This window comes from Pleuronectes platessa, chromosome 14 (genome assembly GCF_947347685.1).
Source record: "Pleuronectes platessa chromosome 14, fPlePla1.1, whole genome shotgun sequence".
Classification (NCBI taxonomy): domain Eukaryota; kingdom Metazoa; phylum Chordata; class Actinopteri; order Pleuronectiformes; family Pleuronectidae; genus Pleuronectes; species Pleuronectes platessa.
The window spans coordinates 6456089-6470574 of NC_070639.1; the positions used below are offsets into that span (position 1 = coordinate 6456089).

The 14486-nt window shown below is 42.4% G+C and overlaps 1 protein-coding gene across 1 annotated transcript in view; it reads right to left on the bottom strand.

Moving 5' to 3' along the window:
- Positions 1-13955, bottom strand: part of plekhm3 (pleckstrin homology domain containing, family M, member 3) — a 30494-nt gene extending 16539 nt beyond the window's left edge. Inside the window, exons 1-3 of the mRNA XM_053439864.1 lie at positions 13892-13955; positions 10594-11659; positions 6598-7713 (exon numbers count right to left, since the gene is read on the bottom strand). Coding sequence (XP_053295839.1) covers positions 6598-7713; positions 10594-11113 — 1636 coding nt within the window. The 5' untranslated portion in view covers positions 11114-11659; positions 13892-13955. The remainder of the gene's footprint in view (positions 1-6597; positions 7714-10593; positions 11660-13891) is intronic.
- Positions 13956-14486: the final 531 nt, after the last annotated feature.

The window sequence follows — 14486 nt, forward strand, 5'->3', positions numbered from 1 at the left end:
CAAACGAAGGAAACTGTAGACTACTTCTTTGTAGCCCAACAAAGGTCAACATTAATTTTAGTGCAGAAGGTTTCCAGCACTGGAGCTGACTCACTGACCCCTGTCAGTCATATGACAGTCATCATATCGGTCCCTCAGGAGCTTTGCAAAGCTGCTGTATGGGTTTGACTTATTTTTCCTTTGCCAAGAACAGTGTGGACTGGAGCTTTTTGATGAGCAGCTTGAGTTGGGTTAACTTAAATGTTTTCCTTAAAAATGTGGCTACTGTACATAGAGCGTCTTCACCAGTGAGACATCTAATCACAATGTCCACCTCCAAACCCTCTTCAGATGTGGTCTGGCTGTTCACATTCTGCCATTTTCACGGCAGCTACAAAAACGGATAAATGCTGTGATCTAATCATCAGCATCCACTTTTGCCAATGTCCAAAGTTTGTTTCCCCATCGGTTGTTTACACTTTTGCCGGTGGTTAAGATGGCAAAAATCGTATCTCACTGAAGGAACCACGATCAAATACATCTGTGTAACTCTAATCTAGGTAGGCTAATTAAAGCAGTGAGCTCGTGCTGTTGTTGGGGTGGATGCTCTTTCAACAAACCTCAGACCACTGGTCTAGAGCCAGTCGGCAAAGGGGATGGTCAGCAGTCAGAAAAACATTGTGTCACTTCGAGGAATCAGCTGACCACCGGGCTGGCTTTCAGGCCAACTGTGGCCTCAAATTTAGTCTGTTGCTTTTGGGACAAGAGGAAGAGAGACGTATACGCCTGGAGCCTTAAAAAACTTCCAAGCTAAATAACAACCTTTAACCTTAACCTCAAATTCTATATCATGTGGACAAGAGGAGAGTGCACCAACACACGCAAGCTGCAAAAGTACTTCTGCCACAGCTGTGGCAGTCTATTATGAGTTCTGCACAGTAAAACAAGCACAAAAGTCAGAAGAGATAATGTTGGACAATGCAAGAAGAAATAAATCTGATGCCGACGTGATCCTGACCAAAACCTGAACAACCTCAAGGCAAACAGCAGACAGCATTCACTCGGCAGGAAGTCTCCCCACTGAGCCGATAGATTGAGATGTTTCTGTTGTATGTACAGTGCCTTGCATAAGTATTCACCCCCTTTGGACTTTTCTACATTTTGTCATGGTATAACCACAGATTAAAATGTATTTCATCGTGAGTTTATGTAATGGACCAACACAAAATAGTGCATCATTTGGAAGTGGGGGGAAATATTACATGGATTTCACAATTATTTACAAATAAAAATCTGAAAAGTGTTGAGTGCATATGTATTCACCCCCTTTACTGTGAAACCCCTAACAAAGATCTGGTGCGACCAATTGCATTCACAAGTCACATTTGCAAGTCACATAATTAGTAAATAGGGTCCACCTGTCTGCAATTTAATCTCAGTATAAATACACCTGTTCTGTGACGGACTCAGAGTTTGTTGGAGATCATTACTGAACAAACAGCATCATGAAGACCAAGGAGCTCACCAAACAGGTCAGGGATACAGTTGTGGAGAAATATGAAGCAGGGTTAGGTTATAAAAAAATATCCAGAGCTTTGAACATCTCTCTGAGCACCATAAAATCCATCATAAGAAAATGGAAAGAATATGGCACAACCGCAAACCTACCAAGAGGAGGCCGTCCACCCAAACTGAAGAGTCGGACAAGGAGAAAATTAATCAGAGAAGCAACCAGGAGGCCCATGGTTACTCTGGAGGAGTTGCAGAGATCCACAGCTGAGGTGGGAGAATCTGTCCACAGGACAACTATTAGTCGTCTACTCCACAAATCTGGCCTTTATGGAAGAGTGGCAAGAAGAAAGCCATTGTTGAAAGGGATCCATAAAAAATCCCGTTTGGAGTTTGCCAGAAGCCATGTGGGAGACACAGCAAACATGTGGAAGAAGGTGCTCTGGTCAGATGAGACCAAAATTTAACTTTTTGGCCTCAATGCAAAACGCTATGTGTGGCGAAAACCCAACACTGCCCATCACCCTGAGCACACCATCCCAACAGTGAAACATGGTTGTGGTAGCATCATGCTGTGGGGATGCTTCTCTTCAGCAGGTACAGGGAAACTGGTCAGAATAGAGGGAAAGATGGATGGAGCCAAATACAGGGAAATCCTTGAAGAAAATCTGATGCAGTCTGCAAAAGACTTGAGACTGGGGCGGAGGTTCATCTTCCAGCAGGACAATGACCCTAAACATACAGCCAGAGCTACAAAGGAATGGTTTGGATTAAAGAATGTTAATGTCTTAAAATGGCCCAGTCAAAGCCCAGACCTCAATCCAATAGAGAATCTATGGCAAGACTTGAAGATTGCGGTTCACAGACGGTCTCCATCCAATCTGACTGAGCTTCATCTTTTTTGCCAAGAAGAATGGACAAACCTTTCCATCTCTAGATGTGCAAAGCTGGTAGAGACATACCCCAAAAGACTTGCAGCTGTAATTGCAGCGAAAGGGGGTTCTACCAAGTATTGACACAGGGGGGTGAATACTTATGCACCCAACAGATGTCAACTTTTTTGTTCTCATTATTGTTTGTGTCACAATAAAATGTATTTTGCACCTCCAAAGTACTATGCATGTTTTGTTGATCAAACGGGAAAAAGTTTATTTAAGTCTATTTGAATTCCAGTTAGTAACAGTACATAATGGGAAAAAGTCCAAGGGGGGTGAATACTTATGCAAGGCACTGTATGTGCTGCCCCTTTAGGAAAAGTATACAGCCGGCCAAACTGGAATATGGGAGTGTGCGTAAAGTTCACATTTAAAAACACAAAAACATGGATAAAAGATTATTTGCAGATTTATTAGTTATTAGTTATCAGTTGTTCATCTGTAAAGTGATCAATATAAACATTATATTTCTGGTTTAGTCTGAATCCTCTCAGGTGTTGACAACAGTTAAACCCTCAGGGGGGTGGGCAATTCTGCCATTTTATGCATTTTAATAGACTAAACAATTAGTAAATCGTTACAGAAATGAATTGATAGATCATTTAGTGGTTAGACTGCATCCCAAAAGAGTGTGGATATTTAACAACCCGAAAAGGAGGCCACAATAATATTCTGTGGGCTACTTGCTTAAATGTTAGAGTAACGATTAACACATTTCTCCTGGTGACTACTTCCTCCATTATCAACACAGAGAAACAACTGCTTTCTCTCCTGGTCTCTGATCTTTTATGGGTCTTTCTTGGACGAAGAGAAAGAGGGACGGAGGAGAAGATGAATGGGAATTCAAACATAGCTCAAAGGTCTACCGATTGTACTGCGGCTCTCTGTAGTGAGAGAGGGAGTCACTTTGACCTCCCCAGGGTGAGTACAGGGGGGAGAAAGAGTGGAGGGGGAGAGAGACGTACAGTCTCACAGAGAGAGAAAGAGAGAGATGGCATCAGGGCAAAAAGGGGCTCACACTTTCATCTGCCCGCCAGTGGTTCAACCCAGCACACCTCTGAGAGGAGGAGGAGGTGTGTGTGTGTGTGTGTGTGTGTGTGTGTGTGTGTGTGTGTGTGTGTGTGTGTGTGTGTGTGTGTGGGATAGGGAGAGAGAGAGAGAGAGAGAGTTATGTACATGAGTGTGAATTAAAACTGAAAAGACGAGCAAGGCCCGAGCTTTGATGTGTCTCATTCACACCAGACAAACACTCAAATGATAATATGCACGAATGGAGAGTTCTATGAGTAACTTTGTGTGTGTGTGTGTGTGTGTGTGTGTGTGTGTGTGTGTGTGTGTGTGTGTGTGTGTGTGTGTGTGTGTGTGTGTCAGGAGCCCACTATACACATATCAGACTTGTGGAGTCTAGCAGAATCCCACCGGTTTAAATGGCAGTTTGAAGTTTGAGACTCAGTTTTAGGGTTAAGTTAAGGTTGTACCTTCTCCACATTAAAGAACTGATTTTAATAATGTGTGAGACAACAGACACATTGACAGATGTAACCTAATGCCAATTCCAGAGACATGTGAACTCGCAGAAACTTGTCTGATCAAACTTCAGAATAAAAACAAACATGGTGGCAGAGTGCCATGCTTGTCATCTGGTTGTGCTTGATTGTGTAATGTTTTGCACAAACAACAGAACACAGTAAACACAACAACTCACAATTTAGTAGCCACACTTCCTGGTCGGCTCACTCTCATTTGTATTGGTGGTTACTGCTCACTCGCCCAATCGCTGTTCATTTCATCCAACAGGAGTTTACACAATTTCAAATAAGAAATATTAAATTATATTTAATGTTAAATAGATGTAAATAACATTAACATTATAACTGTAAACCCTTCACACTACAAGATCATTTGGCCAGATCATCAGATTAGCCTAGTATAATCTGTTACTGTCCCGCGATTGTCGTTAGGGCTGAATCATAACCCTCTAGGTATTCAGTTGTGATGGTTAAGATGAGAGGATGTCAATGATGGGTCCCCACAAAATCAGGTGTAAGAGTGTGTGTGTGTGTGTGTGTGTGTGTGTGTGTGTGTGTGTGTGTGTGTGTGTGTGTGTGTGTGTGTGTGTGTGTGTGTGTGTGTGTGTGTGTGTGTGTGTGTGTGTGTGTGTTAGTTGAAGAGAGAAACTGTATCTTTTGATGTGAGCCCACCTCCTACTTCCTCCTCTCCCTCATATCTACTGACTCCCACTTCACCCAAAGCCACCACCCACCCCAACAACCCACAGACCCACATGGTGTGTCAGGGGCCTGAGAATGTGCTCCACTGCAACAACAGGGGTCACCAAACCTAAGGGCACCCACTGCTCAATGTGAGAGCATGGTGAGGGGTGATGGGGAGTCATGGTCTTCAAACGCGCACAAACCTTTTCCTTTTAAAAGGAATAAAAAAACGCGGCAGTTCCTATGTGTAATGAGTTGAATACATTTTACATTTTGATGTTAAATAACCGATTGCCTGATATGTATGGATGGACATAGCATGCATATGCAAAGGAAAGACTTGAAACAGGTTCAAAGAGAAATGGGTTCAAACTAAAGTAGGATACTGAACATGAGGCTTTGCTGTCGCCACCATCAAGAGATCTTTTATTAGATTAGTGGCTTCATATATGAATAATCAGATGTGCACTCAGGTTAACAACAGAAGATGAAGGCTTTTGATGAAGGCTTTTAAGGGGTTTACCATAGATAGTCAGGTCTGCAGGTCAGACCTTGTTCTGTTTGTGTAAATACCATTTTTTGCTTCTCCGACCCCTGCAAAAGTTGACAAAGCTGTTCAATTTAATTTTAATTGATTCTTTATTTGATAGGGCCAGTGCTCATTAGCGCTCTGTAGCAGGAACATTTGGGACTCATTAACGCAACAACAGTGCCTTCACGGGTAACGAAAACTGATTCTCCAATTCAGGGTTCTGCGTGCTAAATTGAGCTTCAACAATCTTTGAATAAATAGGGAAAAGCTCTTCAGTTTCAAGGTCCTGCAGCTGGTCTTTACTTGCCTTAAATCAGTTACTGCAGGCCACTTTTACAGTTTCAGAAAGAACGCTTTAACCAGCATCACCACACACAAAGCAAACTGTTAATTTCAAACAAGCAGGTTTAGAATGTGCAATGCCCTATTAATTGGAATGTATGACAAAATACTGGCTACACCTCAATCAAATTAGCTGCACATTACCGAGGGCAGGTGAGAGCGAGAGGAGGGCAGAGGGAGCTTCAGTGTCTACAGTTAAAATGAACATTCTCATCGTAAAAAAACTGGTGGGAGTAATACTTAAAAGACCAATTTCCAAATAGAAACAAAACATGAAAATAAAAACTATAAACCTATAAAGACAAAATACCTCTGTCTCAATCTTGTGGACTTAGAATACGGTTTAAGGGTGTTGGATTTAAATAGTGTAAAATACTTTTTCAAGACCTGCTAAGTAACACTACAGGAGACGAAGGTGCTCTGAATGAACTGGTGAAAGGAAACAAAAAGAAGGAGGGAAAGGCGGGAAATAAAAAGGACTGAGTGAGCAGAGGTGTGCTCTATATAGAAAATGGACGTATCCAGCTGTCCCTCACATCCAGCTCTACCCAGAAACCCTTATATCAAACAGCTACGATCAGGCCTGACCACCGCCGCATCCCCAGGATGCTTTCATTCGCCTTCATTCATTGATTCATTCATACATCTTTTTCTCTCCCCTAGTGCTTTAGGCCTACCAATTATCATCAGTTGCCCCCAGGCGGCCTCTGTCCTTGTTCCTGTTTCAGCTGGCCTTTCAAACAGCCTTGCATTAATAAGCCAGTTGTTACAAATAAAAAAGGGGGGTGAGCAGTGATAATTCAAAGCCCTCCTTAGAGCGAGAGAAAGAGGAGCCCACGTTTCACACCCAGGGAGAGTAAAAGCACTGCCTGCCATTTATGGGACTGTCTAAGGCCAGGTGTGGTGAGGTGAGGAATAATAATACTACAGGAGGAGAGAGGCTGTGATTGTCCTGGATTTCAAAAGAGAGTAAAAACTGAGAAACACACAGGAAAAGGTAGATGCATTCAAAGAGACACCATCCTTCATATATCCATTATGCTTTATGTAAATATTAAATGTGTTATTGTGTGTGTGGGCCACTCACCTGCACATCTGAAGCTCTGAGCAGTGAGTCCCTTCTCCACAGCCAGACAGGTGAGGATACTGAGGAAACTGGTGGTGACTGACTGCCTCTTGGCTCTCTGGGCCTCCCGCTGCCTCCTCTCACGAGACGGTTTTGATCTCAACAACACACCCTGGAGGCCTGGAGCTCCTTCCCACAATTCTACACCTTCTTCTCGTGCAGGCCTCTGTGCCGCCACTGCCTCTCGCAGCATCTCCACCCATTCCTGGGCCTTAAGTTGATCATCAGCCCAAAGTCGGAGCACGTCTTTGGGGAAAACTACCTGGAAATGTTCCCTTCTATCTGTCCACGGCTGCCCGTTCTCTGGTTCCTGATCATGCTGCACAGCCAAGCAAGATGCCAGGGAGTGCTGGAGGACGGGTTGGGACACAGACCCTCTGCCCTCAGTGGGGAAGGCTTGGAAAGCAGATCTGGTCAGGACGAAGGTGAAGGTCCGCCAGTTGTTATGGTCCATCAGCTGGTGGAGAAGACCAGCTTTGAGGACGTCCTGGCAGGGTTGGGTAAACAGAGGAAGGGTGGTGGGTCTGCACACGATGCCAGAATTAGATTGAAGAGAGAGCGAGGCCTCTGCTGAGGTGGGGCTGTCGCTGTCACCATCAGGTCTGGTGTCAAGCCCTGACGGAGAGGGGGATGAGGACGGTGACATGGGTGTAGAAAACTTGACGACCTGTTGATTTTCCACTGCCGTCTTGCACTGCCGGTTCTCCTGCCTCGCAGGTCTGGCTGCCTGCACCTTCTCCCACATCAGCCTTCTCCACTCCATGGCCTCCCATTGGCTAGCCGCCTTCAGCTGGAGACGAGTGCTGTTGAAGAACAAAGCTTGCAGAGTGCGTTGATCGGCAGGCTGGCTGATTTGGCCAGGCTGACTGCAGGGCGCTGGTGAGATGACGCTCTGGCAGTGGGACAGAGAGTAGGCAGTGCCCAGCTGGCGGTTGGCGCTGCTGTCCAGAATGTACAACCGGAGCTCGCAGGGTGTCAGTTCGACATGACAGGCTGTCCAGCGGCCCCGGGGCCCCTCACGCTGCTCCATCTCACCCTGCTTCACAACACTGCTACTGCTAATGCTGCTTTTATCAGCTGCACAGAGGAGAGGGGGGAAATGAGGAGTAATGTGTGTGAGTGAACTGAGACAATTATCACCTTCCCACTGACCAACCAGGTAAAGGTCATCTTCTGCTGGCAAAAATATCAGGTCACACACAATTGCTTTAATTAAAAAAACTGGCCTACTTTGATACCATTTTGATGGTAGAGTACTTATCAATCAACTTCGCAAATGTTTGTAGCTTTATCATTTGTGGACATGGTGTCTGTCATTTATAGATACGTCAATAAATGTTTTGTTTACATGGCCTGCTGAAATGTAATGCATCTTCTGACATTTTCATGAGAATGATGCATGATGTGCCTTACGTGGTTGTTGTATTGAAAACTTTACTACTTTACTTTTATTTATGTATACACATTTTGAACTTTGTTTCAAAATTTTAACAGTAGAAGAATTTTTTGAAGATTGGATGTGGTTTCATGGAGGGGTCTTTTTGCAAATATCTTACATAGATGTCTATAAAACCAAATTTACCTATTTTTTAAATATCTAGACTATTTTTTAACAACCAATCTCTGAATCCATTATTACTGAGAAAATAAATTTAATCTAATAATAACAACGTCTATTACAAGCCTCGGCCATTATATTTAATTGTAAACCTTGACCAGAGGAACTTTAAATAGCAGATATTGCATTTTGTTTCTTTAACATGCTGAATCACTCAATGAGGGAAAAGGGAAAAGCTGAATCCGACACAGCTCCTATTAACTAAAGGATGGCGAGTCAAGTGCCTCATCAATCTTGTTAAAACAGCAGCAGACCTTGTGTCACTCTCTGTCTCGGACTTTGCATGTTAACAAACCTTTTTGTAAAGGGAACAAACGAATATGCAAATTAGTTAAGCCGGAGTCAGGTCTGGCTGATTGGCAGTCTTCACGCTTGGGATGGTTGCGATGAGAATTAGGCATCGTGGCGAAGAGAACTGCTCAGTTCAATTAGCCTTCATCTCCACCTGGTAGGTTTTGACATCACACCCCAGTATTAGTCTAATATACACATGTAAGCCTTCAACCAGAATTAACACTTTCTCTGCGTGCTGCAAACTAACTCTCCAGAACAGCAGCCCTCAAGTCAATCAAGACACAAACGTCCACTTCAGCCTTAACCGAGCAGCCTCACCCACTGATTAGGAAGCCAAAACATAATTTTACACCCTGTTTTTAAATTAGACTGAACGGGCTTCACGGATACCAATGTACATATAGACTTTAAGTGAAAATGCATCCGTCTCCTTCAGGGTTCACCTAAATGATATAAGACTTTTGAGTCTATTTTAAAAGTACAAAGAATGAAGGAAAACCAACCAGTGGCATACTACGTAATACAATTAATTCAGATTGACATTTAATAAACTGGAACGAGCAAATATTTACCTTTGAGTTTTGTTGATTATCTTGTTGATAAATAACACCTATTACAAGGAGGTTATGTTTTTGTCTGTTTGTTTGTTTGTTTTTCAGCAGGATTTCCCAAAAAACACCAAAAAAGATTTCCACATACTTGGTGGAAGGATGGGACAAGGGATGAAACCATAACAATTTTGGCTTTGATCTGGACCCCACTTCCGTAACCATTGTGGGTTCTTTGTTTCATTTTGTGACATTTTTTGTCATGTTCAAGAATATCCCAGAAAGTACATCATTGATCTTGGAGATAGAAATCGTATGCATTTATGGGACAAAGTGTGTGCAAATGTGTTAATCCAGTTTTTGTTTATGCAAGCTCATCTCACACTTCTCTTCCATTTGTGATTAACATGTGCATAGCTTCTCATTGTATAAACAATACATTTTTATGAATATAAAATTACTATGGATTACTTCCAAGAAAAAGTAAAACAGAAAATCTCCTCAGATTATATAAACAGATTTATACACTCTGTTGCAAGACATAAAGTAGCTAAAAGCTAATAAAAGCTAAACAGAAAGATTATTTGCTCTACATAGACATGTATCATCATTTAAATTTACCAATCTAAACATCCCCAGCTGTCACTAATGGAAAGGCAAGCAGGCCACTTTTTTCAGTGTGAATGAAGAGACGAGGCTGAGCCAAATCACGCTGCCTTCTGCTTATTATCGTCCCTTTTCCTACTTCTCTCCTTTCAATTCACCTCCAGCCAAACTAAATAACGTGATGCCTTTTCACACATATGCTAATACTAAATAATCCTGCCAGTGTCAGGAGCCTGGTAATTGGGTTGCCTCTTCTTTCGCCTCATTTGAGTCCATTTGCTGACAGGATTACAGGCTATTATCCCTCAGGATCCCTCAGGATCTCCTTAGGCCTTCAGATTGGCCAAAACACACAAACAAACGGTGCGTGTGTCTGTGTGTGTGTGTGCACTCTCTGCACTGGCTATCATAGCACAGCTGTGTCATTTCAAGTTATCATCATCTTCTATCATTATTGCTTTCTCTGAGGATGCTTCAACATAAGTAGAGCATACGCCCCAATCTGCACAAATAGTCCTGGACTTCTGTCCTCCAAAAGCCTCTGAGAGGCTGAGATACAGGATCAGTTCAACGAAATTAGAACATTAGTTTTGGTGGCAGCTTTTAGAAATTCCTCAAAACGTACTTTAACCGCATGGCTTACACGTAAAATTATTCTCACTTATTACTCGTTTCTTTTTTCCTTTTCTTTTAGCATTATTTGTAATATGTTGTTTATATTAAATCACAGATTTGTATTTGTTTTGTTGTATTTTTAATGGCAAACATTTTCATTGTTATTTCAGCTAATTGTTTAATCAGCTCATCTTTTCTGCTCAATTTGGACTCACTAATTCATAACAACTGCTTTTATCAACTGATCAAACAGAGATTCAAACCATGTGAACTCACCTTCTTGCTGGCGGTTGAGGATCATGTTCTTCAATGTGCTACAGTCCACGGTGGGAAGGCCATTGTCCGTGTAGGCAGACGGCCGGTAGTTGACGTCAGATCTTGAGCGATTGTGTCCCTTCTTGAAGGCTGATTTGGACGAGGAGTTGGCAATGTGGTTGGTACACTCCTTGGAGTGGGCTGCCAGGTCGTTGGTGGAGCGTGCCCGGCTTCTCTTGCCATGCCTCAAGCCCATCCCAAGCCCCAACACACTGAAGTTGTCAGCCCACGCCAGGCCTAAAGGGCCCACCTCTGGCTGCTCTCCGGCCAGTAGGCCCCACACGCCGCTGGAGCTGAGCTTCCCAAGTGCCACAGTAGACACCTCCTGCAGCTGCTTGGGCTGCCTAGGAGGCTGGATGTTCCCTGTTTGAACCTGGCTCGGACCTTGGCCTTGTGCATCCATGCACTGGATAAAATCCTCAGTAGCCTCCAAGGCCGGGCTGATATCACCCACCATGTCAAGTTGCTCAAGACCCTCCATGGCTGGGTCTACCCCTGAGCTGTATATCTCACAACTAGATATTTTTCCAGGAAGGGGGCAGAAACCCCATTAGCAGGATCCACATGTCCAACAAAGCAAACTAGGCTATTAGGGACTTTGATGAGCTAAGAATTGGTGAAGGAGATCCAAGCAGCCTACAGGCTTCACAAACTTCTGTCTGAAGCCAAGTCCTGCTCCCCGCCTCAAGATAGGGCCTTTGTCCAGGGTTACACTTTTCCTTTTCCAATAGTGAATCTCTACCGCCTGGGGAAAGCTACAGGGGCATCATGCCTGAGCTAAACAAGACTGGCAGCAGCTTGAGACTCTCTTAATCAAGCCAATATGGGCGCCAATAGATACTTGGCCAGATCCACACATTTGGGGCCACAAAACAGTAGAAATCCCTTTGCTCTGTCTGAAATATTTAGGAGTCGGATACAAATTGTGAAAGATCAGTCAAAAATCGCCCATCAGCATTATTATTGGTGCTCTCTTTGCCTGTCAGGTAGCTGTGGGGTCATCGAATGGAGATGGTTTGTGGCTTGACTGTAACAATGAAAAGAGAAGATAGTAAAGAGGAAGCATGCCCAAGAAAGGAAACACAGCTGTGAGAAAAATATACTGTGATAAATACAGAAGTTAAAGTACTTTTCCAGATTTTAAAACCTTTAAGTTTCACAAGGTAAAGCATCAAACTACCCACCCCACTGACAGCATCTTCCTCACACTGACACTTCACAGACTCATCCTCAGCAAATAGAAATTATGATCCTCCCTCACATGTCCTGATGAAATAATACTTGACTTCCTCTGCTTATCACAGGCCTGAGCAGACAGGGATCTCTCTCTCTCTCTCTCTCTCTCTCTCTCTCTCTCTCTCTCTCTCTCTCTCTCTCTCTCTCTCTCTCTCTCTCTCTCTCTCTCTCTCTCTCTCTCTCTCTCTCTCTCTCTCTCTCTCTCTCTCTCTCTCTCTCTCTCTCTCTCTCTCTCTCTCTCTCTCTCTCTCTCTCTCTCTCTCTCTCTCTCTCTCTCTCTCAAACTGCAGCGCCTTTTACTTTTCTCAACATATCAATTATTTAAAGACCATTACATCACTGCCATTAGCTTCCTGGTCAGCTGGCCTATATATTGAACATTTATAATTTATTCATGATCATTTGTTGGGGATGCAAATCAACTGGGATATTATTGCAGATATCATGACTCTAATCATCTTTTGGGGTTTTAATTGGAGATTTGGTAACTCATATGAATAATCCCTACAAACAATCCCAATCTGCAGAGCACCAAGGAATTCTGTGATATCATATACTAGAAACACTGCAGCAAAGCTGCTGAGGCAGTCGAAAAATGTATTTCTGTTTAAGATTTGCCTTTTTCTTTCATTCAAAATATATTTGGTATTATATAATTCTTTGGCTGATCGTGCTGAACGTACTTCTCTTTAGATGACATATTGCAATGCTGACATTTATTCTGACATCATCTGCTGCCAGAAAAGCTGACCAGACTGATGATCGTCATCCTAAGGCTAGTTACTCATTGACTCATGTGGACTCACACATTTTGTTACGCCAATACAGCCAACATCAGCTGAGTAAGCACAGATTCCAGTGATTTCCATCAGTGATGACATCTATTGCACCTCTGTCCGTCCTGGGAGAGGGATCCCTCAGATATGTCTCTCTCTCTCTGAGGTTTCTACGTTCTTTTTACCCTGTTAAAAGGGTTTTTAGTAGTTTTTCCTTACTCTTGTTGAGGGTTAAGGACAGAGGATGTCACACCTTGTTAAAGCCCTATGAGACAAACTGTGATTTGTGAATATGGGCTATACAAATACAATTTGATTGATTGATTGTAAATGCTAGAAATATATTATATAAATGATCAAATACTCCCATACTTTGGATTTCCCCATTGTTCTCCTAGAGTTCTGGCTCTTGCAGTTTTGCGTGTGTATGTTGGGGGGCGCTATTCTGAAATCTTGCCTAGGGCTCCAATATTGCAAGGGCCGGCCCTGGGCATCAGTATCAGAAAGGGGAGAAAATGGTATCAAAATATCTTTCACTATGTAAACAATCCGTTTTGTCTTAATCCAAGTCAATTTTAAAGCACCAAATCACTTTAGATTTTAGTTTTTTTCAGCGGCTGAGAATGACAAAATGTTCACACAACATGTGATGATACGTTTTTTAAATAGATAAAAGTGGAGAGCTTAGATGGAGATTTAAAGTGCATCACTGGTCCTGATCATCATCTTTAATAATCATTGAACAATGATACGCCTTCAGTTTGATAATGTTAGCAGAAGATAAAACAAATGAAAACAAGCCTCAGCACCAGTGCGTTTCTTCCAGTATCTATAAACACACAGTCATCTCAGCACAGAGGTGAAGCCACGGTCAGTGTATGTGTGTGTGTGTGTGTGTGTGTGTGTGTGTTAGCCACATTGACCTGCACTGTATGCTAACTCTCTGATACACACTAACTCCCCCACACACAAACACACCGTGTATAAACATTTATGCCAAAGTGGAGGGTCTTGGCAGCTGAGAGAAGAGGGGCCTGTTTCTATTCCCATCTCCTCTGAAGTGAGCCGGGGATACTCAGCTAGCTGCTAACACTAGCTTCCCTCCATCCGTGGACGAAGTGTTTCTAACTCGAGATGAAGCTGTTCACTCTCCAACGTCAAACCCGCAAATCCTTTGTGTTCTTTTGGTTTTGTTCAGTTGTGAATCTGGTGCGAGTACAAGCTGTAAAAATGTAATCGAGACTCACCTCACTGTGTTTACCATTATGTCATTTCATGGTCCGTCAGCGGTAGAGTCCTCCGTGGGGAAACTGAGGCTTCGTCATAAAGGTTCCGCCCAACGATATATTTACAGCGATGGTGGGGAGCGATTCAATATTTGCACCGTGTATAAATACTCAAATAAAAGTCCTGCTTTCACAATCTAAGAGAGGTAAATTAACATACTACCAGTAGTGTCAAACGATAATGTCCTCATTATGCAGAATTTATAATATATATTATATTATATTATAATAGGTGATTTGAATAACCTTATATAGCCTACTGTTGCAATAACTGCAATTAATTTTTAATTCTCGTGGTAAAATATAAAATAATTATCGACAATTACTTTTTAAGTAGAAAGAGGTCAATTAAGTGTTGAATAATGTTATTTTCAGATAATGACATAATATTAATAATCTAATACAATTATATTGATGTTTAAATATGATAAATCAATAGTGATCATTTATAAAAAAAATACACTTGTATGAATAGTAAACACTTATCAATACACTTAAATAATTACAATTAATTCATATTGCCATGTTTGCATTAATAAGACATTAGAAGCAGTTA